The 24,191-nt window shown below is 35.2% G+C and overlaps 1 protein-coding gene across 4 annotated transcripts in view; it reads left to right on the top strand.

Moving 5' to 3' along the window:
* Nucleotides 1–24,191, top strand: part of OSBPL9 (oxysterol binding protein like 9) — a 188,978-nt gene that overhangs the window by 130,866 nt on the left and 33,921 nt on the right. For all 4 annotated transcript variants that reach the window (XM_061184231.1, XM_061184234.1, XM_061184232.1 and 1 more), the window contains 7 exons: nucleotides 2,022–2,117; nucleotides 2,801–2,848; nucleotides 3,846–3,875; nucleotides 4,688–4,738; nucleotides 15,901–15,939; nucleotides 19,456–19,546; nucleotides 21,142–21,249. In XM_061184231.1, coding sequence (XP_061040214.1) covers nucleotides 2,022–2,117; nucleotides 2,801–2,848; nucleotides 3,846–3,875; nucleotides 4,688–4,738; nucleotides 15,901–15,939; nucleotides 19,456–19,546; nucleotides 21,142–21,249 — 463 coding nt within the window. The remainder of the gene's footprint in view (nucleotides 1–2,021; nucleotides 2,118–2,800; nucleotides 2,849–3,845; nucleotides 3,876–4,687; nucleotides 4,739–15,900; nucleotides 15,940–19,455; nucleotides 19,547–21,141; nucleotides 21,250–24,191) is intronic.

The following is a 24,191-nucleotide window of genomic DNA, read 5'->3' as shown; positions in this document are numbered from 1 at the left end:
AGAAGAGGGAAAATTCTTGAAGATCACTTTTTCTCATTTAGATCCTTCACCTTTATACTCATTTATGAATATGCCATTGACCTTTTTAGTATTTAGCAAGAACAATGTATTTAGCTGATTTTAACTGGGTTTTATAGTTAAATTATTGATAGTTATGTTATATTGCCCTGTGAAACAAAACAAAACAAAAAGCCAAGCAGTCCTTCCAGTTTTCCTGTGGTACAGTAACATGGAAAAGAAATCACTCCCTACTTTCTTAGTACAGTACTGTGGTATCTCTGGAATGTGATGGATTTATCCTTTCTTTTCCATGTCTTTTATTATCATACTCTACATAGTAAATGTTTCTAAAAGGATGTCTTTGGGGTTATCTTTAAGAATGAAGATGTTTAACTACAATTTTATAAATATATCTGGAGTTTACATATATTGCTTATTATGATTTTTCTTTCTTAAACTTTGTTTTTACATGACATCTCTCATTGGAAAGGGGATTTTCAATACTCATTTCAAGCAGTTTCTCAACATGTATGTAAAAGAAAAAAGGCAGTTTTTTGCCTTTGAATTTGAAAAAGAAAATGCATTACAAGATTAATTGTGGACTTAGGTTTTTAATGCTTTGATTAAGAATTTGAATTTTAGTTTGGGAAGAACAGCAATAGTATTAGTAGTAATTGACAGTGTTAGTAATTATAGTCTTTAGTAGAGGTCGTAGCTGCCACACTAATAATAGTAGGAGGAGGATGCCTGCATTTGGCAGGTAAGAAAATAGTTTAGAGAGACGCAATATCTTGTTAGTGGCTGAGCTGCAATTAGAAACCAGGTTTGCCAACCCATTGTTTTTTCCATAATACTATACTGTCTTAATCTGATGTTTGAGATCATGGCTGTGAAAGTGCTTTAATAATGATAAAGTGTTAGGCAAAGATGAGGTGTTGGTTTAATATAAAATGAACTCTGGCCTCAGTTGACTAAAATGGGGAATGTGAAATGATCAGCACGTTTTGGCAAAAGGCAGGAGAGATAAAACAATTGAAAGTCAAGTATGGTATGTTGAAGCACTATATTTCACCCATTTAGTACAGAGTTTTGTGGTTCGGTTGTGATTGTGACATTAGTGGTTCCCGACCCTTATTTCCCTGTTTAACTCCATGACTTCTGGGCATGCAGCTATGGCAAGATGGTAGCCTTGTTCAATCTCAGACTATTTTGTCTTTTATACTCACGATTGATATATTTTTCAGTTAAAGATGATTAAGAACTCAAAGCTTTCTTTGGAATAAAGTTAAAACATAGGAATCCCGTGCTCTTGGAACTTAACATTTTTAGCGTACAAAAAGTAGGACATGCAAATGCTGGACTGTTAAACTGAGAAATAAGTGGGCCCTCTAAATAAATAAACATTTACGAGGTGTCCAGAGTGTAGTGTTCATGCCAAGGGTGAAAATGAGTAGGGAACTTAGGACAGAAGTATTGTCACTTTCACTTAGGGAGGACTCTCTTAGATGAGGTGAGAATTTTGAGTTTTCTTCTTTTTTTTTTTAAATAAGGGAAGAGGAGGAAAACATCAGAGCTAATGGGGTAGTTTAGGGAACAGGAGAACTAAATAGTGGGAATATGAATTTGAGATTAAGGGACTGGAGGATTGAACTGAACAAAAAGTAGGGGGGAAATAGGAGGTAGTCTAGGTTGTTTTGTATATGTTCCTTTAGCTAAATTACTGTTGCTTTGGAGCCCATTATGGGGCTTTTGGGAGAGAAGAAAATGATTCTGAAAAAGCAGGGTAAATTCTAATTTGAACAGCAGCACATGTAATTGATGAACAGGGAACAGTGATAGAAGTTCTTGAAGGAGATTGATGTACCACTATTCTTAGAGAATTTAGATAATTTAAATAGACCTATTATTTATGTAAAAGTACTATTTTTAATTTAGAAAAGTGAGATGTCATGTATGAAGGGTGAAGTATCTTTTGTACTATTAGACATTGCTGGGATTTATTGCAATTTTTTTCCCTCTAGGGTTTGGATTCAGGATTTGTTCCTAGTGTCCAAGACTTTGATAAGAAACTTACAGAGGCTGATGCTTACCTACAAATCTTGATAGAACAGTTAAAGGTATGGCATTCGATTATATATTGAATTTATATAAAGTAGTAAATGTTACTGAGCTTGATTTTGAGTAAAAATAGTTACTTGATGTTACTTTACAACCCTTACTGGTTTTTCAGTAGTTTTTAAAGCTAACCTAAACATAATCAGAAGAAAATAAGACAAGATTAGATTCATATTTTGTTTAAAAGTTGTGTGAAACTGGTAAATTTTAAGTGGCTCGATTTCTAAGGCCATTTTTCATTTTGGGGGAGTTGGGGGATTGGGAGAGTTTACTTCTCTACTTCCTTTATCATTATTAAAATTGTCTCCTTCAACTCCCACTTTAAAATTAATTACAAGCAAAGCTCCTGGAAAGAACAAGGAATGTTGATAAACTTGGATGACAAGGCAGAAAAAACTTACGTTTGAACTGGTATTTTAAGTTCTTAAAGTCATATGTTTTCTTTTGCTTGTAATTCTACCAGAGTAATTGATCTTGACTGTTTAAAATAGTTCAGTAGACTCTGACTTGATAACAATGCCTTGAAAAAATGTGTGTTATCTTGTATTTTAGTAAACATTAATTATATATTTAATGCATGTATAAACCATCCCTGGCAGAAATATGTTTGCTTTTCTTTGCTTAGTAAATGTGTACTATGTAGTACAGGCTTGACGCTATAATCATTTTTTTCTTAATCCTGTAGCTTTTTGATGACAAACTTCAAAACTGCAAAGATGATGAACAGAGAAAGGTAACTTCTATAATCATGGTTTTGACTTTAAAATTTTTGAAACCAAGAGCCTTTTGGCGAAGTAGTAGAAGGACCTCGGTGTTTTGACTACTATAATAGTACTGTTGACCTATTATGATAGTATGTCATATAGATTTCAAGTGGAGTTTTCTGGTGAATTTCTGGTATGGTTTCATAATTGAACAAAAGAGTAACACAGAAAATTTTATTATGATACCCTTTTTGTAAGTACCACCTTTAGGAATAAGTTCTTTCTCTTCAAGTATCATATGTTGAAGATTGAAAGTTATTAAATTTACATGTGGTCACTTCAGATATTAATAAAGCAACCAGCAAAATTTTCAAAATAAACCAGAAGCCACACATGAGGGAACAAAATGAATGTTGCTTTAATTATAGTTCCTCCCTTTGGGTTTCTGACAACTACTTTGTAGTTTGAATATTGTTTTCTTTTTTTCAGTTAATGTTTTTCTTCTCCTTGACTAGATTTCCTGATGCAGCATCATTTATTTTTTTGCATTTCTGTTAACCATAGCCTTGCATTTGTCTCTTTTACACTTGGTAATAGTAGTAACTCATGTTTAGTTCACCTTCTTAGTTTTGGAATTTAGTCTCATGTCATTTTTTAAACAACTTTGCAAAATTTAAGGTGATTCTAAAATAAGCATTTTAAAATCACATAGTGAATCCTATAGAAAAAACAAAAATTGTTTTCAGGTAAGGGATAAGAATGTTTTATATTAGTCTTACAAATCTTGAATTGAATCACATGAATTTTATTTGAGGATATATAATCCATAAAATGTCTGAATTTTTTATTTAAATGTTTGATTTAAATGAAAAAGTTTAACCAAAAGCACTCCCCAACCTGCCTGAACTGATTTAGAGTAATGAGTACATTTTGGTAAAATTCTTTAAATGACTAACCAGTAAAAAACAACAATGATACCTCTTTGTGTTTCTGATAATTTCTGTTTAAATTTATTATTTTTCACAGAAAATTGAAACTCTCAAAGAGACAACAAATGTAAGTTATATGTTTGATAAACTCTGGCTTTGCATTAGAAAGTACCTTAAAATGTTTCTGTTTTAAGTTGCTACTATTAATAAGAGCAATTGAGTTTTTAATTTTTATGAATTTTTACAAGGGTGTTTAAGAATTGTATTATCTCCTATCTTAAAGGACTTTAAGTGAATAGAATAATCCCTTTAATTGAATTGACTTCGTGTGCCATTTTATCTGTTTCTGGTCTTGTCTGTTTGTGACCCTTGGATAAAAGGTTTCATCCATGCACAATGTATATTCTCTTTTTTATAATTAAATATATAGTGATTTGAATTTTCTGATGTACTGGCCTTCTGACATTATATAATGGGCTTCTAATAAGATTTGTATTTTGATAAAAGCATTTTAAAAACAGACATGGTAGTATTCCAGGTTCACCAATATTTTGATAGGATCCTTTACTCTCCATAATTCCATGAAAGTCTTGAATAGACGTTTTAGGAATTTACATTGGGATTGCCTGCTGACGATCTAAGAATTTGGAAGTTAATCAAATTCGCATCACTTTATGTTTGAACTGTTGAAAGACCCTTTAGATGTTATTCAGTATAAATTAACAATTTTTTGGTATTTCCAAACAATTCATAGAATTGCTAATGATAATTTCATTTGACACTATCAGCATGTTAGAACCCACTGGAAATCCAGAGAGGGTATTTTTTATGTAGAATAGACTTAAACCCTGTATATTTGAACTGACTTATATATTTTAAGTTTTAGCATTGTATGGCCATTTGGGGCAAGATCCTAAAATCAGTGTTTTGTTTTTATAGAGCATGGTAGAATCAATTAAACACTGCATTGTGTTGCTGCAGATCGCTAAAGTAAGTAAATTTTATTTTTGATTACTTTCATTTAATGGGATTTTAATATATGGCATTTTTCTCTAATAGCCAAAATACTCAGTTCTGAAATATATTACCTTTCTACAGTAAATTTAAGTTATAGTTTGGCGTTACTGGTACTATTGAAAAACCATTGTGTTTGGATGTTACCTTGCCAGCCTGTGCTTGTTTTTGATAAGGTCATTTGTGATGGTGGCTGGGAAGGAGGGGAGCACATTTGAATGACTCACCCTTTCCATTGTCACTGCTTGAAATAGGGACATATTTTGCAAAACCTTTCACAAAAAAGTTTTTCTTAGGAAGAAAGGAATTTAAACTTTAGCAGAGTTGTTTTTTTCATCCATAATGAAGAGTACAATAGAGATGTGTTTTTTTAAATTGTTTTTTACATATTTTTTCTAGTACTGAACTATTGGGTTGGCCAAAAGGTTCGTTCATTTTTTTCCGTAAGATGGCTCTAGTAGCACTTAGTTGTCTTTAACTTCATTGAAAACAATTTTGTTAGATTGATGTAACAGCTGTCATATCAGCGTGCATTTAAAAAAAGACTCATCAAAATTGGTGCATTTTTGTGTAGCCATTTTAATATTAAAGATGGAAGAAAAAAAGCAACATTTTCACCATACTGTGCTTTATTATTTCAAGAAAGGTAAAAACACCGCCAAAATGCAAAAAAAGATCTGTGCAGTGTATGGAGAAGGTGCTGTGATTGATCAAACGTGTGTGTCAAAAGTGGTTTGCGAAGTTTCGTGCTAGAGATTTCTTGCTGGACGATGCTCCACAGTCGGGTAGACCAGTTGAAGTTGATAGCGATCAAATCGAGACATTAATTGAGAACACTCAATGTTACACCACGTGGGAGAAAGCCGACATACTCAAAATGTCCAAATCAAGCAGTGAAAATCATTTGCACCAGCTTGGTTATGTTAATCGCGTTGACATTTGGATTCCACGTAAGTTAAGCGAAGAAAACCTTCTTGACCATATTTCTGCATGCGATTCTCTACTTAAACGTAATGAAAACGTTCTGTTTTTAAAACAAATTGTGACAGGCGATGAAAAGTGGATACTGTACAATAATGTACAGAGATCGTGGGGCAAGCGAAATGAACTACCACCAACCACACCAAAAGCCAGTCTTCATCCAGAGAAGGTAATATTGTGTATATGGTGGGATTGGAAGGGAGTTCTCTATTATGAGCTCCTTCCGGAAAACCAAACGATTCATTCCAACAAGTACTGCTCCCAATTAGACCAACTGAAAGCAGCACTTGATGAAAAGTGTCCAGAATTAGTCAACAGAAAACACATAATCTTCCATCAGGATAACGCAAGACTGCATGTTGTTTCTTTGATGACCAGGCAAAAACTGTTACAGCTTGGCTGGGAAGTTCTGATTCATCCACCATATTCACCAGACATTGCACCAGCGGATTTCCATTTATTTCTGTCTTTCCAAAATTCTCTTAATGGAAAAAATTTCCATTCCCTGGAAGACTGTAAAAGGCACCTGGAACAGTTCTTTGCTCAAAAAGATAAAAAGTTTTGGGAAGATGGAATTACGAAGTTGCCTGAAAAATGGCAGAAGATAGTGGAAAAAAACGGTGAATATGTTGTTCAACAAAGTTCTTGGTGAAAATGAAAAATGTCTTTTATATTTACTTAAAAACCGAAGGCACTTTTTGACCAACCCAATACATTAATAAACCACTGCTTTAATTACTGTTCCTTATTCATGGAATAAAAACATATTTTGGATTATTGTGGTTGGTTAACAATTTCATGGATATTGCCTGCTTTTCTGAAAAATTTTGGTGTATTCAACCTAAATATGTACTAGATTGCATGACATTTTGAGAAACAAGAATTTAGTGTTTGAAAATAAGTATTAAAAAAATTTTTTTTCCATTGACTGTACCTCTGTATTTCTAGCCAGTGGCTAGAAGCAGGTGGGCAGCCAATTCAGCAACCAGTTTTGGAAATGATGTTTGAGTTTTTAATTATTTGGCCTATATTACTTATTCAATTGCATATATTTGTTTGCCTAATAATGGACACTATTTTCCTAGCATTGTTAATGACACAATGGTATAGAAAAATGCATTTGTGCTTAGATAGTATGGATATTCAGCTTTGTAAGTTTAGGGGTGAGGGGAAGTATCATTTTCTTTTGAGGCCAGATTCAGTATTAAAGTGTCAGAACTTAGGGCTTGTGTTCATTTTCTAGGTATTTTTGACCACTATGCCTGATTTCCTATGTATGTGTCTAAATTCTTCCATCTATTTTTGTGGATCAGAATACATTCTAAAGCTTAAGAAGGGAGTATAGGGTTGGGGGCACAGAAGGGGTAAGGTTTTCTTTACTGTGAAATTACATGGGTGGGTTGGGGCCACCTACAGTTACCCAGAAGCTTATATACAGATAACCAGTAAACTACATTAAGCCCAGTGTGAGTAGATAGGTATTTTAGGGATTCAACAGTGCCTTCTCTAGAAGATTGAGGAAGTAGAAGAGCTGATAGTGTTTAGGCCAATTTGGATCATCTCTACAAATCAATCAGGTCTTTAGATAGTTGTAAAACAGGGCAGCCTAGCCTCTTTCAGTAGCTCACCATTTAGCCACCCAACAAGAACATTTTTGATGTTCTGTCTTTGGAATGAGTTACAATTCAAGTTACTAGAACTTCTTTCTAGAAATTTCTACAGTTAAGTCAGTACATGCTACCTGTCTGTTTTAGCCCAGCTTAATAGACCTGCATTTCAAGGTCCTTCAGAATGGGTAGCATGGATCAAGTAAATGGAGTTTGGCTTTTTAATTTTTTCCAGAAGGAATTTCATTGTTAAGGCTTTTTATGTACAGATACATCCCTCAAATTATATATATGTACCCTGTATGAACTCTTTGTGTATTTTTAAACAATTTAAGTGTAAATCAGACCATGTCACTTGCCTGCTCAAATCCCCTTATTGGTTTCCCACCTCCCTTAGAATGGAATCTAACTAAGTTACTTAACCATAACTTCATGTCATTTGAGCCGTCACTACTCCCTCACCTCACCTTGCTTGATCACACCATTCTAACAACATCGGCCTGTTTTCTTTTTCTCAGGCCAAGTTTTTTCTGCTTCAGGGATTTGCATTTGCCTTCCCCTCTGCCTAGAAGGCATTTCTTCCAGACTTCCAGGGTTCACACCCTCACTTTATTCAAATTTCTGCCCACGTGGAATCTCTTTGGAGAGACCTTGCTGACCCCTCTTATCTAAAATAATCTCTACCCTCCCAGTAGTTTCTTTTTCTTCATGGTCTTGCATCATTAACCAGATTTACATGGTATCCTGTTTATTGTTTGTCTATACCTGACTATAATCTCCATGAGGACTTTGTCTTAGAATGCTTGCACTGCCATAACAAAACACCGCAGACTGAGTGGCTTTAACAACAGAAATTTATTTTCTCACAGTTTTGGAGGCTAGAAGTCCAAGATCAAGGTTCCTGTTGATTTGGTTTCTGGTGAGGACTTTCTTCCTGGCTTGTAGACAGCCACCTTCTCACTATATCCTTATGGGACCTTTCCTTGGTGGTACACACTGCGAGTGAGCATGAATGAGAGCTCTCTTGTGTCTCTTCTTAGAAGGACACTTACTGGATTGGGGCCCCACCCTTAGGACCTTATTTAATCTTAACTTACTTCCTTTACTCCAAATACAGTCACACTGGGGTTAGGGCTTCATTGTCTGAATTGGGGTGGGGGGCCCACAAACATTCACTCCATAACACCACTGTATCCTCAGTGCCTAGAACAGTTACCTGCCACAAAGTAGGGGCCTGATAAATAATTGTGAATTTTGAATGAATTTTTTAACACATAATTTTTAATAGTTGTGTGGTTTAGTATTTCCACTGTATGTATGATTTTTTTTATTTATCATCCTTATGAATTAATCTTTGCATAATCAGTCAATCTGTGATTAAGATATACAGTTTTTAAATAATAGTGAGAGGCAGCATTACATTTTTAAGAGCATGGACTCTGGAGCCAGATGGTCTGGGTTTGAATCCTTGTACCACCGCTTGAGCAAGTTTATTTATCCTCCCTGTGCTTTGGTTTTCTCCTATATAATAGGAATAATAATAGTATCTGTACTCTTGCTGATAGTGTGAAACTTAAATGAATTAGTGTTTGTAATGCTCTTAGTACCAAGCATATAATTAGTCCTAAATCATTGTTAAATTAAAAAAACTTTTTATTAGGACATAAATTTTAAAGCCACAGAATGGCATGTTGGTAAAATTTTGAGAACTTCCATCTAACACTGATGGGAATATAAATTGTTTTAGTTACTTTGGAAGATTATTCTGCCCTGGCAGGTTAATAAGACTTTGGAATCAGCTACTTTTAGAAGATGTATTGTCATCTGAGACCCCAAAGGGATGTGGCCCAAAAAAAAAGAAAAAGAGAATGTAGCTAATTTGATACCTTTCTTGTTTTGGGTTGATTTAGTTTTAGGTTCTTAGAGGCAGCATGCTATAGGTAGGATTTTAAGCTCCTTCCAGTTTTTTGAGTCTTTGATTTTAATTCTCATTCCCCAAAGCTTCCCACCTGCCTAAATGATTAGTGCATTGGTTCCCAAAGTTTGCTGCACATTAGAATCACCTGGGAATATTTTAACAATTCTGACACATGGCTCCCATTCCCAGACATTCATGTTGTAGTTGCTGTGGTGTGTCACCTGGGCATTGGGGTTTTTCAACTCCCAGGTTGATTCTGATGTGTAGCAAAGTTTGGGCACCACTTGGTTATTGGGATTTTCAGGTAAGCTGTGTTAGCTCAGATGACTTCATTCTTCCTTTGTACCATAGATAGAGACAGCAGTGTTCCACTCATGGGGAATTGCAGAGGAAGTGAGGAGGGGAGGGAGCAGAGTGAAGATAATCTGGGAGACCCCTGCAGCTGGGGACTTGACCAGTTTTCTTCATTAAGATTAGGTGATATGACCAGATGTCACAACTTGCATAAGCAAAGGAAATTAATTTTAATAATGTATTTTATTTAACTCATTGTATCCAAAATAATACCATTTCAACATGTAATCAATGTAAAAGTTCATTCATTAATGAGATACTTCATTTTCTCTCCCTCTCTCCCTCCACCCCCCCCACCCCCCCGCACTAAGTCGTCACTCTCCTGGGTGTATTTTGCACTTTGAATTAGCCACATTCAGGTGCTCAATAGCCACATGTGACTAGTGGCTTCTAAACTGGACTTCCCAAGTCTAGATTATCGTTTTAGAACTGAGTTGTCTGACCATAGATACTTTTAAACTAGAATGTATGTTTAAGTTATCCTTGGATCCCAGGTTCTCTCCCTAGAATGTTTTTCTGCATAGACTTTTTGTTTATATCAGTATTCATTAATTTCTCATGAGACTTTTTTTAAACCAGGTTTATTGATATATAATTTACATACCATAAAGTTCACTCATTTAAACTTTATACTTTAGTGGTTTTTAGTATATTTACAAAGTTGTGCAGCCATCACCATAATATAATTTTAGCACATTTTTATCACGCCAAAAAGAAACACCATACATATGAAGAAGTCATTCCCTATACCTCTTTCCCTCACTTACCCTTGCCCCTGCCTTTCCTCCAATCCCTGGCAACTACTAATCTATTTTCTGTCTCTAGACTTGCCTATTCTGGACATTTCATATATTTAGGATCATACAATATGTGGTATTTTGTGACTGGCTTCTTTCATTTAGCATAATGTTTTCAAGGTTAATCCATGTTGTAGCATGTATCAGGACTTAATTCTTTTTTATTGCTGAATAATATTCCTTTGAATGATATACCACATTTTGTTTATCCATTCATCAGTTGATGAACATTTGGGTTGTTTTCATTTTTTGACCATTATGAATAATGCTGCTGTGAACACTTGCATATGATGTTTTTGTGCGGGGGCGCATGTTTTCATTTCTCTTAAGTGTATACCTAGGAGTGGAGTTACTGGGTAACATGGTAACTCTATGTTTAACTTTTTGAAAAACTGCTAAACTACTTTTCAAAGCAGCTGCACATAATATTTCCACTCATAATGTGTAAGGGTTCTTTTTTTTTAACATCTTTATTGGAGTATAATTGCTTTACAGTGTTGTGTTAGTTTCTGCTGTATAACGAAGTGAATCAGCTATACGTATACATATATCCCCACATCCCCTCCCTCTTGCGTCTCCCTCCCTTCCCCTCTAGGTGGTCACAAAGCACCGAGCTGATCTCCCTGTGCTATGCGGCTGCTTCCCACTAGCTACCTGTTTTACGTTTGGTAGTGTATATACGTCCATGCCACTCTCTCCCTTCGTCCCAGCTTCCCCTTCCCCCTGCCCGCGCCCTCAAGTCCATCCTCTACGTGTTGTGTAAGGGTTCTGTTTCCCCACATCCTCACCAGCATTTGTGATTGTCTTTTTGATTATAGCCATTCTAGTGGTTTTCATTTACATTTCTTCTGGAGAAATGTCTATTCACATTCTTTGCCCTTATTTTATTTTATTTATTTATTTATTTTTAAGTCTTTATTGAATTTGTCACAACATTGCCTCTGCTTCATGCCTTGGCCTCCTAGCCTCAGGGCACGTGGGATCTCAGCTCCCCGACCAGGGATCGCACCCACACCCCTACACTGGAAGGCAAAGTCCCAGCCACTGGACCGCCAGGGAAGTGCCATGCCCATTTTTCTAGTTGGGGTTTTTAATCTCATTATTGAGTTGTAGGAGTGATTTTATATATTCTGGATACAAGCCGTATCAGATATATGACTTGCAGATTTTTCTTCAAGTCTGTGGGTTGTCTTTTTACTTTCTTGATAGTGTCCTGAGAAGCATGCATATTTTAAATTTTGATGAAATCCAGTTTATCAGTCTTCTATTGCTTTTGCCTTTGGTGGCTTTTCTGAGAAATCGTTGCCTAATCCTAAACAACAAAGATTTATTCCTGTATTTTCTTTCAAGAGTTTTGTAGTTTTTGCTCTTACATTTAATTTAATGTATGGTCCACTTTGAGTTAATCTTTGTGGTGTGAGGTATGGATCCAGGTTCATTTTTTGGCATGTGGTTATCCAGTTGTCCCAGTCCCGTTTGTTGAATCTCATCAAACTTGAATTAGAAATTTTCTTTCATCACCATAGCATATTTATTTTTTATTTCATGTAATAAGTACATGTATAGGTCCATAATTAAGAGAGCTTTCATTAGACTACATTGCCTTATTAGAAAGATAGGAATATATTTCATGTATCTTATTGGTAGGCATGGTTTTAAAAACCGAAGTCTATAATTCTGGTCAAAAGTCTTGTCAAATTATGTTGTACTGATGTTTTTGTTACTATTATATTTCCAGATCTCAGTCATGCTTGTTTGTTCAAAGAAGAGAGAATAGCCGTTGTGTTAAGGAATGAGGACTTATAACCAGATAAACATATGTTATAATCTAAGTGGGAAGTAGCATTAGACCCTTTCTTTGTTTAATTAACATAATTCAAATTGAAATCAGTTGGATCTCTGGTTTAGTAGTACTTGAGATTTAGCTTTAGCTGACCCTGATAAAAGGCAACTTGCGGTTTACTTACAAAACAAAAACAATAAAAAGTTTTAAAAAGGAAGATGGGGGGAGGGGGGATGAGTGTAATACGCCTTTTAAAATTAGAGAACAAAATTCCTGAAGTTCATGATGGGAATGGATTGGTAGTAAGGCATTTAATAGTGTGGGTTTGTCTAGATTTGACTGTGCCTTAAAAGATAAACCACAGCAGTAACAAAAATAATAAACCCTGACTTAAAATACCCTGTAGATAGCATGTATTATTAATTGAGAATATTGTCAGATATTTAAGTTTATGTTTTCTTCCAGTTTTATTGAGACATAATAGACTTTGTAAGTAGACTGTGTAAGTTTAAAGTGTATAATGATTTGACTTACTACATCATGAAATGATTATCACAGTAGGTTTAGTGAACATCCATTATGTCATATAAATACAAAATCAAAGAAATAGAAAAAAAAATTTTTGTCCTTGTGATGAGAACTCTTAGGATTTACTCCCTTAACCACTTTCATATATAACACACAGCAGTGTTCATTATATGTATCATGTTGTACATCACATCCCTAGTACTTACTTATCTTAAAACTGGATATTTAAGTTTATTTTAAATTATACCAGAAGTAGAAGTGGTGGTTTTCTTAGATAATATAATGTACTGTATCAGTAATGTATTGCTATATAACAAACCAACCTAAACTAAGTGTCTTAAAATAGCAGCAGTCATTTATTTTGCTCAGAAATCTGCAATTTGGTTAGGCCTCATGACTTATTTCTGTTTCATGCAGTGCCACCTGTGGTGGCTTGATTGCAGGGGCAGGGGTGTATGTGTTGAGATGGGGGGGGCCAAAGGATCCACTTTCAAGGTGGCTCACTCACACGCCTGGGAAGTTGAGCTGGGGGCCTAGGTGCTCCTCCATATAGTTCTCTTTCCAGCTGCTTGGCCTTTCTCACAGTGTGGTGGTTGGGCTCCAAGAAAACAAGGTAGAAATTTGTGGCATTTCCATGACACCAGAAGTCACACATAGTCACTTCTGCTATGTTTATTGGTTAGGGACAGTCACAGAGTTTCAAGGATAGGGGCCATGAACTCTACGTCTTGTTGGGACCATTTTTGGAAAATTTAATCTACCACATGTATTTCTTTCCACTTACTGCCACTTACATATATCTCTTTCTAAGAAATTCTTTGGAAAAGTCAATTTTAGAAATTAGAAGTTTAGAAATTAATGGGGAAAACTAAAAGTAAATTAAAATATCATCTGAACAAGAAACTTTAAAATTTCTCTTTCTGTGTAGTTCTCAAGATTTTATTTTCAACTGTGTCTATTAAAAATTACTGAAACTTTGGATATTGTAAATATATAGTTAATTCAGTTGTGCAAATCCCAACATGAATTATGGACTTATCAAAATGCTTTTATTCTCAAAGATATGCAAAGGATATGCACTGTGTTGGCAGTTTGCAAGACCACCCCTAGGTTTGGTGATTTGCTTGGAAGGCACAGCTTGTAATTGTACTCACAGCTATGATTTATCACAGCAAAGGATCCAAAGTAAAACCAGCAAAGGAAAAAGGCACATGGGGCAAAATCCAGAGGAAGCTAAGGCCCAAGCTTCCAAGAATCTTCTCCCAATGGGATCATACAGGGTGTGCTTAATTCCTCCAGCAACAGATTGTGACAGCACTTGTGAAATGTCTACCAGGGAAGCTCATTAGAGACTCAACACCTAAGGTTTTTTGTTGGGGTTTTTGTCATGTAAGCACTGTTTACCTAGCACTTACCAAGCAAGAGTCCAGATTTCCAAAAGGAAAGCTGGTCTTCAACATAAGCCATTTTGTTTGCTTAAACAGATTAGGTGCAGTGAGCTGCCCTTCTGATAGTGAGGTGGTGGGAACCCTCCTAAAATCCAGGTTCCCAGACACCAAGCCAACGGCCAACTTTGTAGGCAGGCTTTTCCGAGGATAGCTATTTCAGGCCTGCTATGTTAATTCTTAAAAAAAAAATTATCCCCAAATCTTTAAATTGCTCTTGGTTGTCCCTTCAATCTGTAGATTTCTGAGTAAACTCTGTAGTTAAAGAAAGAAAAAGTTATGTATAAATGATATATACCTTGGCTATAAACCAAGACCAAATACTGGTTTCTATTAAAACTTGAAAACTTCTTGATAGTATGGAGTTGAAACTTTAAACAGTTTTAAGTTAAATATATTGTCTGTGTAATACTAACAGGTAGATTATAGTTACAGGAACAAATATGTTTGGTAACTTTCCACCACCTTCTTCCTTAAGTACATCCTTGGAGAAGAGAGGCAAGGCAAAATATCAATAGCGTATTAGTTAAGACCTTGAATTCTGGAACTAGACTATATGTATTGGACTAGATACTGTAGACTAGACTAGACACTCTCTCTCTGTCTCAGTTTTCTCATCTGTCCAATGGGGATAATAATAGTACCTACTTTATAGAGTTGTCGGTGGAACAAGTGAATTCATAATATACAGGCAGACCTTGCTTTATTGCATTTTGCAGATGCTATCTTTTACAAATTGAAAGTTTGTGGCAAACCTTGTGTCAAGCAAGTCTATTGGCGCCATTTTTGCAACATTATTTGCTCACTTTGTGGTTTGTCACATTTTGGTAATTCTCGCAATATTTCAAACTTTTTCATTATTACTGTATTTGTTGTGACGATCTGTGAGCAGTGATCTTTGATATTACTACTACAGCTCACTGAAGGCTCATGATGTTTAGCATTTTTTAGCAATAAAGTATTTTTAAATTACATACATTGTTTTTTAAGACAATGCTGCTGCACACTTCATAGGCTACAGTATAATGTAAATATAACTTTTATATGCACTGGGAAACCAAAAAATTTGTGTGACTTGCTTTATTGCGATATTTGCTTTATTGTGGTGGACTGGGACCAAGCCCGCTATATCTCCAAGGTATGCCTGTACGTAAAATACCTGCCAGGTAGTAAGCGTTAGCCCCTATATCATCATTCTGTGGATATGGTGATTATGGTTACTGAAACAAAAATCAGACCATCTATTTAGAAAAGTATTGATATACTTCTGGGGCCAGCAGCCAGAATGTGGGAAATTATGTCTATCCTGAGTTTTTAAGGGTATATGATTGTCATACCTGTGCAGTACGGTAAGAGTTTGGGGGTTGTGGAGAGTTGGCATAATTTACTGTAAAGTTAAACCCAAAAATATTCAGGATCGTTAATCCTAAATTAATATATCTGCTTTCAATCATTGATACCAATGTGACTACACAGTTCAATAGGATATTTCTACAAAGAATTTAATTAAATGCCTGTGTAGAAAAACAATTGCCATGCTCTTGGTTAGAATTATGTTTGGCTAGGAATGGACCAGTGAAATTACTATCTTAGTGGAAGCAGAGTAGTAGTTTTCTAACGTTGTTGCTTACCCAGTAAAACAAGTTTTCTTAGTAGGGAAGAAAGTACACAAGGTGTTACTTAAATGAAAGAATGAAGTTAATATTTTTAACATTTCTCCTTAAGGACCAGTGTAATGCGGAGAAGCACGCAGATGGAATTATAGTAAGTTTAATCTAATCTTTGTTCCCCTTTACTTCTGCAGAGCATTATAACCAGTTATGTCAGGAGAAGCCTGAATTTCTACTCATTTTTCAACACAAATTCCTCTTTTTACCTACTCACTGTTCTTTGTTTGTTGACTCTTGCAATTTTCCTTGAGCTCTTAAAGTTGGCCATCTTTCAGCAATCATTTGGAGGGGAAATGTCGATCTTAAAATTTTGCTGAGTCTTGATTCTTATTGAATCACCTTGCATGTGTTAACTTGAAGGGTTAATCATGGTATAAAAATGCAGCTTTAATGAGTAAATAAGGCATAACTCACAATGCTACATTTCTTGTCCAACTTCTTTTTTTCTAATGAAAGCAGAAGGGGAGGGGTACAGTATTGAAACATCTTAATTTAACTATATGGTTATAGGTTTCTATTAATTTCTTATCTTTATTTTTAGATTTTGTGCATTGTGTTAACTAATTGCTACTGTGGTGTATACTGCTTTTTTGTAGGAACAAGTTGCAACATGAATTCTTCCACTTATAGCCATTTTCTATTCTTTCCTCCCCTTGGGTTTTACTCTTCCCTTACATTCAACTTACCCACCAAAAAGAAAAGAAAATTTTATTGGAAATAAAAGTTAGAATTTGAAGATTTGCAGTTTAAGCTACCCTGGTTTTATGGTAGATGTGTGACTTGTGTTCAGACTGTATTTCTGAAGAAGGAGGCAACCTTTTTTGTCTGAGGCTTTACAAATGCCAGCTTATCTGAGATCTGGAAACTCATTTTGTAAATCTTGAAAACCATCTTATGATTATATTTGAAAGGATGAGCATGTTATGTTTATATTTGGTTTAAAATGAAAAATAAGTTATGTTTACATATTTCTTAAGAAAACAGAGTAAGAGAAACATTTTTAAAATTTGAATTAAACACATTGGAATTTTTTTCTTCACAGTGTGAGTTCATAGTTTGAGCCATGGTGATTTAATACAATTATGTGATATAATTACAATATATAATATAGTATCTCTTCTGAGATATCAATTAAGATTATAAGCCTCATGGAAAAAGACTGTGTATGTTGTCTAGCATTTCATGGTTCCCAAAGACCCTAAGGAAAATTAATGATGGCAGTTATTTTTATCTCTTTTCTCTCAAAGCAAATCAGTTACTTTTTATTATGTTAAACAATAGTTTTATAAAGCATACTAAAAATGTTTGATCATTTGTAGTTAAAAACATCTATATAGTTTATACTGATAGAAAACCTAAACTTGTAGAAAACAAACATATTTGAATCATTTGATCAGGGACTATAGCAATTTTCCTTAAGAGTTTTTATTTTTAAAAAAAGACACTGTTCATGGTTTAGGCCTTGGACCCAGACTGCTAAGAGCTAGCCCTGCCACTTACTATCTGTGACCTTAGGCAAGTTACTTAACCTTTGAGTCTTTGTTTCCTCATCTATAAAGAAAAGTGACTTCTATCTCAGAGGATTGTTGTAAGATAGTATGCACATAGTACTCAATAAATGTTAGCTATACATACATATATGTATATATAATTGTATTTTATATTGTATTGCATGAATTTTATTAATTTTACAACAGATTAGGGTTTAGGATTGTCATTTGTTTGCACTTCTCAAGCTCTGCACATTCTTTTTTAAAGCAAGGCGTAGAATGTTATTTGACATTTTTTAGCCTGAAGTTGGTTGACCACGGACAGTAGTTGTATTTTCTATTAACAACAGCAACAAAAGAAAAAGTCTAGAAGTGTTTTGTGGGATTGACAAACATAATATTAGGCTTCTGAAAAACAGAAGATTGCATTCAAAAGATTGAATTCTGGTCCCTTTTTCCAAAGTTATTTTATTTCTTGGTCTCTTTAGTAATTTTTTCTTATATAATAGGTTGGGGATAAGGAGGTGGGATATTCTCATTCTTATGGCTCAAAGTATTAAAGGTGGGATTTTGCCTTTGTAAAGCACTTGGAGCCCTTTAGAGAAAAATCACTATGTAAAAATAAGGAATTTATTTTAAGAACAGCTCCAGGATTGTTGAGACACTTGTTTAGGTATTATGGCCCAGCCTGGTATCTGAAAATAGAATCCTAATGTAATAACCAGAAAGCCCTTAGAGACCATCGCATCCAGACATTTCTTCATTTTATATACTGGGAAAGTGAGGCCCACAGAAGATGAGACTTGGCAAGTCACTGGTAGAGCAAGGATTCTAGGAATTAAAATTCTAAGTCTCTGTTTCTGTGCTTTTCCTAATGCTCCAGAACCTTCCCCACTTCACTTTACTAGGCTTTTGATTATTAATGATTGTTTTCAGAGCTTCTTCTCTGTGTCCTTTATTTTCTAGGACTAGAATATTTATGGTATGTAGACTTGTGACAAGAATCAGAATTCTTATGTTCAAATCAATTTAAGAGATCTGATTTAGTGATTTTTACATATTGATATTTATGCAGAGAGGGGATATAAGAAAAAAATAACTTAGGCATTAAATAAGAATGCTATAAAAACTTTCCTGTTATCTCAGTTTCCATTGTTATGTGCTTTTAAATTTTTACAAATGCTTTTGGGGCTCATCAATAAAGTATTTCTTTTCTAATTGTTTCAGTATTTTCTGTTACAAGCTCTACCTAATACATGTTTGAAGTTTAGTTTTCCAGATCAAGGAAAGCTAAAAAACTTAAATTTTTATTTCTTGGGTTTTATCTAGTATAGTCTTCTAAGTGGTGGTTTCAAACTTTACTTTGGCAAAGGCCTTGGTTTAAAATCTCCCCCTCCTCCAAATAAAAAAATATCAGTAAGCTTTGGAGTCTTGTTTTTAAAATGCCATCATGCTGGCAAAATAGTGTCTTGGCTTGGAGTCAGAAGAACCTAGACTTTTTTTTTTTCCTCTCTAAAATTGTAACTACATGTTTGAGTATTTTTTTTCCTTCTAAATCCTCAAAAAGAAAAGACGTCCAATTAGAAGATACATTTCTTTGCCTTTAGTGACTGTAAAACTAGGTGCCTGTACGGTGCAATACACATTGGTGGCAGTAGTATGGGATGTAAAAATAAGATTGTAGTGGTACAGATACATTAGCTAGTCATAGGTATAATGCTTATTAATACCAAAGCAGGAGAGAGCATTTCTCCATCTTTGATATTTGTGGTGAATTAAAATTTCAGAAGCACGGAGTTGAATTGAGAGGTTATTATTTTGGCTTCCTGAAACCATTCTACAACTCTTTCCAAGTGTTTTCATTTAGTTTTACCTTTCTATATGTCAGAGATTCATTCATTTTCCCTCCTTACTATGCTTCTTTAAATAATCTTATAAGAAACTCTTAGACTTCCGTATAGTAAAGTTGTTTTATTTCCTCTTTGCAATTTGACCAACATGTCTATACAGCTACCCTCAGGACTTTGCTGTCAGAAATGTGGGCTTTTCATACATTTGGGAGGGTCAATGCTGGAAGGGTATTTAATTAAAAATAACTATACTGTGCTTCTTTATCTCAGAGTACTATTAATCCTGTAGATGCAATATATCAACCTAGTCCCTTGGAACCTGTGATCAGCACAATGCCTTCCCAGACTGTCTTACCTCCAGGTATAGTATAATATTTGGAAAAATGTTTCACAGGTACACTGATGACAAAAAACTTAATTTTTTATGGCAGTTGTAGTAATCTTGAAGGTTTTTTTGTTTGTTTTTTAATAAGTAAAAGGAATCTCACACACAAAATACAGCCATAAATGAAATGGAAAAAGATGATAATATTTTGGTATTGGGGCTTTTTTTTTTTTTTTTAAATTATTATTTATTTATTTATTTTGGCTGTGTTGGGTCTTCGTTTCTGTGCGAGGGCTTCCTCTAGTTGCGGCAAGCGGGGACCACTCTTCATCACGGTGCACGGGCCTCTCACTATCGTGGCCTCTCTTGTTGCGGAGCACAGGCTCCAGACGTGCAGGCTCAGTAGTTGTGGCTCACGGGCCCAGTTGCTCCACAGCATGTGGAATCTTCCCAGACCAGGGCTCGAACCCGTGTCCCCTGCATTAGCAGGCAGATTCTCAACCACTGCGCCACCAGGGAAGCCCGGTATTGGGGCTTTTTGTTAAAGGGCTTTTGGTTTTCAAAGTGAGATGGAAGACAAACATGGTTACTTGGATTAGCTGCTAGGACAGAATCCTATGACCCAGGATTCATGGCTACCAAGGAAAACTTAATATACCTTGATCTACTTGAAAGTAATCCAGGAATGTTCTATTTTGTCATGTTCTTTATAGCTCTGAATAATACAAATGGTTTCTTCATGGTGGACTTAAAGATAATGAGAAAGGGAGGAATGAAATTTGTGATGCCTACTGATTAGATAGACGTGTATTTTTAGGGATAGAGTAATAAATATTTATTTTTTAACTGGCAGAGGGCTTAAGGCCAACACCCACTGGTTCCTTTTACCTTTTTGTTGCATCCAACATTTCAGTGTTTTCACTGATGACGTAAGTCAGAAATTTTACTGGAAAAAAGAAAATCTTTTAAAAAATACTTATTAAGTATGTGAGATCTTTTTATGAATTTTTACTCCTTAGGAAAATGAGCTTAATATCTCTCACGAGACTAAAGAGGAGGTACTGTGCCCCATTTTAGATTTTACAAGTGGTTTGATCCTCGGGGGGAAACAGTTTATCATCCGAAGCATTTGCTGGTTTTACAGAGCAGTTATACTGAGGTATTGGCCTATCTTGACTAGTCTCCTGATATCCTGCCTAGTGTCTTAGTACTAGGTAGCATATCATCATTGAGTTTAAAGGGGATTGGGGGTCAGAAAGGAGGAGTAGCATGGAACTTGACTTAATAGAATATAGTCGCAAAAATTACTGATCTTCAGGATATTGCAGTTAAAGAGTTGTGTTTGCTACCAAACGTAAAATAGATAGCGAGTGGGAAGCAGCCACATAGCACAGGGAGATCAGCTCGGTGCTTTGTGACCACCTAGAGGGGTGGGATAGGGAGGGTGGGAGGGAGACGCAAGAGGGAGGAGATATGGGGATATATGTATATGTATAGCTGATTCACTTTGTTGTAAAGCAGAAACTAACACACCATTGTAAAGCAATTATACTCCAATAAAGATGTTAAAAAAAAAGAAGAGTTGTGTTTGGCTTTTTCTCTAACTTATTTCACGTGTTCAAATCTCCTAGAACCTGCTCAGTTGTGTAAGTCAGAGCAGCGTCCATCTACTCTACCAGTTGGACCTGTATTAGCTACTACCTTGGGACATCATCAGACTCCAACACCAAATAGTACAGGTACAGATTTGTGTAATTCCTTTACTTCTCATAACTGCCCATTAACATTCAACATTTGTATTTGATTACTGATGGGAAAAAGATTGAAGAAAGGTTGTGTATTTTGTATTGGAGATACCTTAGCTCTATCATTACAGTTCCATGCATGGAGTGGTTAACTTTGTGATTGAACCGGAAGTTTAGTAATAATTATAATTTAAATGAAATAAAATACTGCAGAGTTTTGTGTATTTGTTTACCTTAAGACTTATTTTGAAGCTCTGTATTGGCTTTTTTTAAAAATTTGTTCGAGTTAGATTTATATACTTTCTTACTGTAAAGGAATCAGATAATACAGAAGTATGAGAACAAAAGTTGTAAGTCTTCTTTACTCTTTTTCATTTATACATGTATGTACCTACATACCTATATTGTGTATTTTTATTGTTTTTTCGCTGACCTAAATGAGATCATGTGGTTCTGTGACTTTCCCTTTTCATTTACTGAGAACATTTAGAGAGCTTTCTGTGTGGATACACTTAGGTCTACAACATTCTTTCTACAGCTGCTCAACTGGCTATTACCTGTTTTTCTGCTGATGGACATTTATTAAGGTTGATTCCAAAATTTTCCTATTATAAGCAGTATTTCAGGGAATATCCTTGTACAGCACCTTTTGGCACATATGAATTTTTTAAGGATAGATTTATCGGTCACATTTTTGCCAATTTTATAAGCAAAAAAAGGATACTTGATTTTAGTTTGCATTTTCTTTTTTTTTTTTAACAACTTTTTTTTTTTAATCAGTCATCAATTTTATACACATGAGTGTATACATGTCAATCCCAATCGCCCAATTCAGCACACCACCATCCCCACCCCACCGCAGTTTTCCCCCCTTGGTGTCCATACGTTTCTTCTCTACATCTGTGTCTCAACTTCTGCCCTGCGAACCGGTTCATCTGTACCATTTTTCTAGGTTCCACATACATGCGTTAATATATGATATTTGTTTTTCTCTTTCTGACGTACTTCACTCTGTATGACAGTCTCTAGATCCATCCACGTCTCAACAAATGACTCAATTTCGTTCCTTTTTATGGCTAAGTAATATTCCATTGTATATATGTACCACATCTTCTTTATCCATTCGTCTGTCGATGAGCATTTAGGTTGCTTCCATGACGTGGCTGTTGTAAATAGTGCTGCAGTGAACATTGGGGTGCATGTGTCTTTTTGAATTACGGTTTTCACTGGGTATATGCCCAGTAGTGGGATTACTGGATCATATGGTAATTCTATTTTTAGTTTTTTAAGGAACTCCATATTGTTCTCCATAGTGGCTGTATCAATTTACATTCCCACCAACAGTGCAAGAGGGTTCCCTTTTCTCCACACCCTCTCCAGCATTTGTTGTTTGTAGATTTTCTGATGATGCCCATTCTAACTGGTGTGAGGTGATACCTCATTGTAGTTTTGATTTGCATTTCTCTAATAATTAGAGATGTTGAGCAGCTTTTCATGTGCTTCTTGGTCATCTGTATGTCTTCTTTGGAGAAATGTCTGTTTAGGTCTTCTGCCCATTTTTGGATTGGGTTGTTTGTTTCTTTAATATTGAGCTGAATGAGCTGTTTATATATTTTGGAGATTAATCCTTTGTCCGTTGATTCATTTGCAAATATTTTCTCCCATTCTGAGGGTTGTCTTTTCGCCTTGTTTATGGTTTCCTTTGCTGTGCAAAAGCTTTGAAGTTTCATTAGGTCCCATTTGTTTATTTTTGTTTTTATTTCCATTACTCTAGGAGGTGGATCAAAAAAGATCTTGCTGTGATTTATGTCAAAGAGTGTTCTTCCTGTGTTTTCCTCTAAGAGTTTTATAGTGTCCGGTCTTACATTTAGGTCTCGAATCCATTTTGAGTTTATTTTTGTGTATGGTGTTAGGGAGTGTTCTAATTTGAATCTTTTACATGTAACTGTCCGGTTTTCCCAGCACCACTTATTGAAGAGACTGTCTTTTCTCCATTGTATATCTTTGCCTCCTTTGTCATAGATTAGTTGACCATAGGTGCATGGGTTTATCTCTGGGCTTTCTATCTTGTTCCATTGATCTATGTTTCTGTTTTTGTGCCAGTACCATATTATCTTGATTACTGTAGCTTTGTAGTATAATCTGAAGTCAGGGAGTCTGATTCCTCCAGCTCGGTTTTTTTCCCTCAAGACTGCTTTGGCTATTCGGGGTCTTTTGTGTCTCCATACAAATTTTAAGATGATTTGTTCTAGTTCTGTAAAAAATGCCATTGGTAATTTGATAGGGATTACATTGAATCTGTAGGTTGCTTTGGGTAGTATAGTCATTTTCACAATATTGATTCTTCCAATCCAAGAACATGGTATATCTCTCCATCTGCTGGTATCATCTTTAATTTCTTTCATCAGTGTCTTATAGTTTTCTGCATACAGGTCTTTTGTCTCCCTAGGTAGGTTTATTCCTAGGTATTTTATTCTTTTTGTTGCAATGGTAAATGGGAGTGTTTCCATAATTTCTCTTTCAGATTTTTCATCATTAGTGTATAGGAATGCAAGAGATTTCTGTGCATTAATTTTGTATCCTGCAACTTTACCAAATTCATTGATTAGCTCTAGTAGTTTTCTGGTGGCATTTTTAGGATTCTCTATGTATAGTATCATGTCATCTGCAAACAGTGACAGTTTTACTTCTTCTTTTCCAGTTTCGATTCCTTTTATTTGTTTTTCTTCTCTGATTGCTGTGGCTAGGACTTCCAAAACTATGCTGAATAATAGTGGTGAGAGTGGACATCCTTGTCTCATTCCTGATCTCAGAGGAAATGCTTTCAGTTTTTCACCATTGAGAATGATGTTTGCTGTGGGTTTGTCCTGTATGGCCTTTATTATGTTGAGGTAGGTTCCGTCTGTGCCCACTTTCTGGAGAGTTTTTATCATAAA

The sequence above is a fragment of the Eubalaena glacialis genome, chromosome 3 (genome assembly GCF_028564815.1).
Source record: "Eubalaena glacialis isolate mEubGla1 chromosome 3, mEubGla1.1.hap2.+ XY, whole genome shotgun sequence".
NCBI classification, from domain to species: domain Eukaryota; kingdom Metazoa; phylum Chordata; class Mammalia; order Artiodactyla; family Balaenidae; genus Eubalaena; species Eubalaena glacialis.
This window is presented reverse-complemented; position numbering and strand designations above follow the sequence as displayed.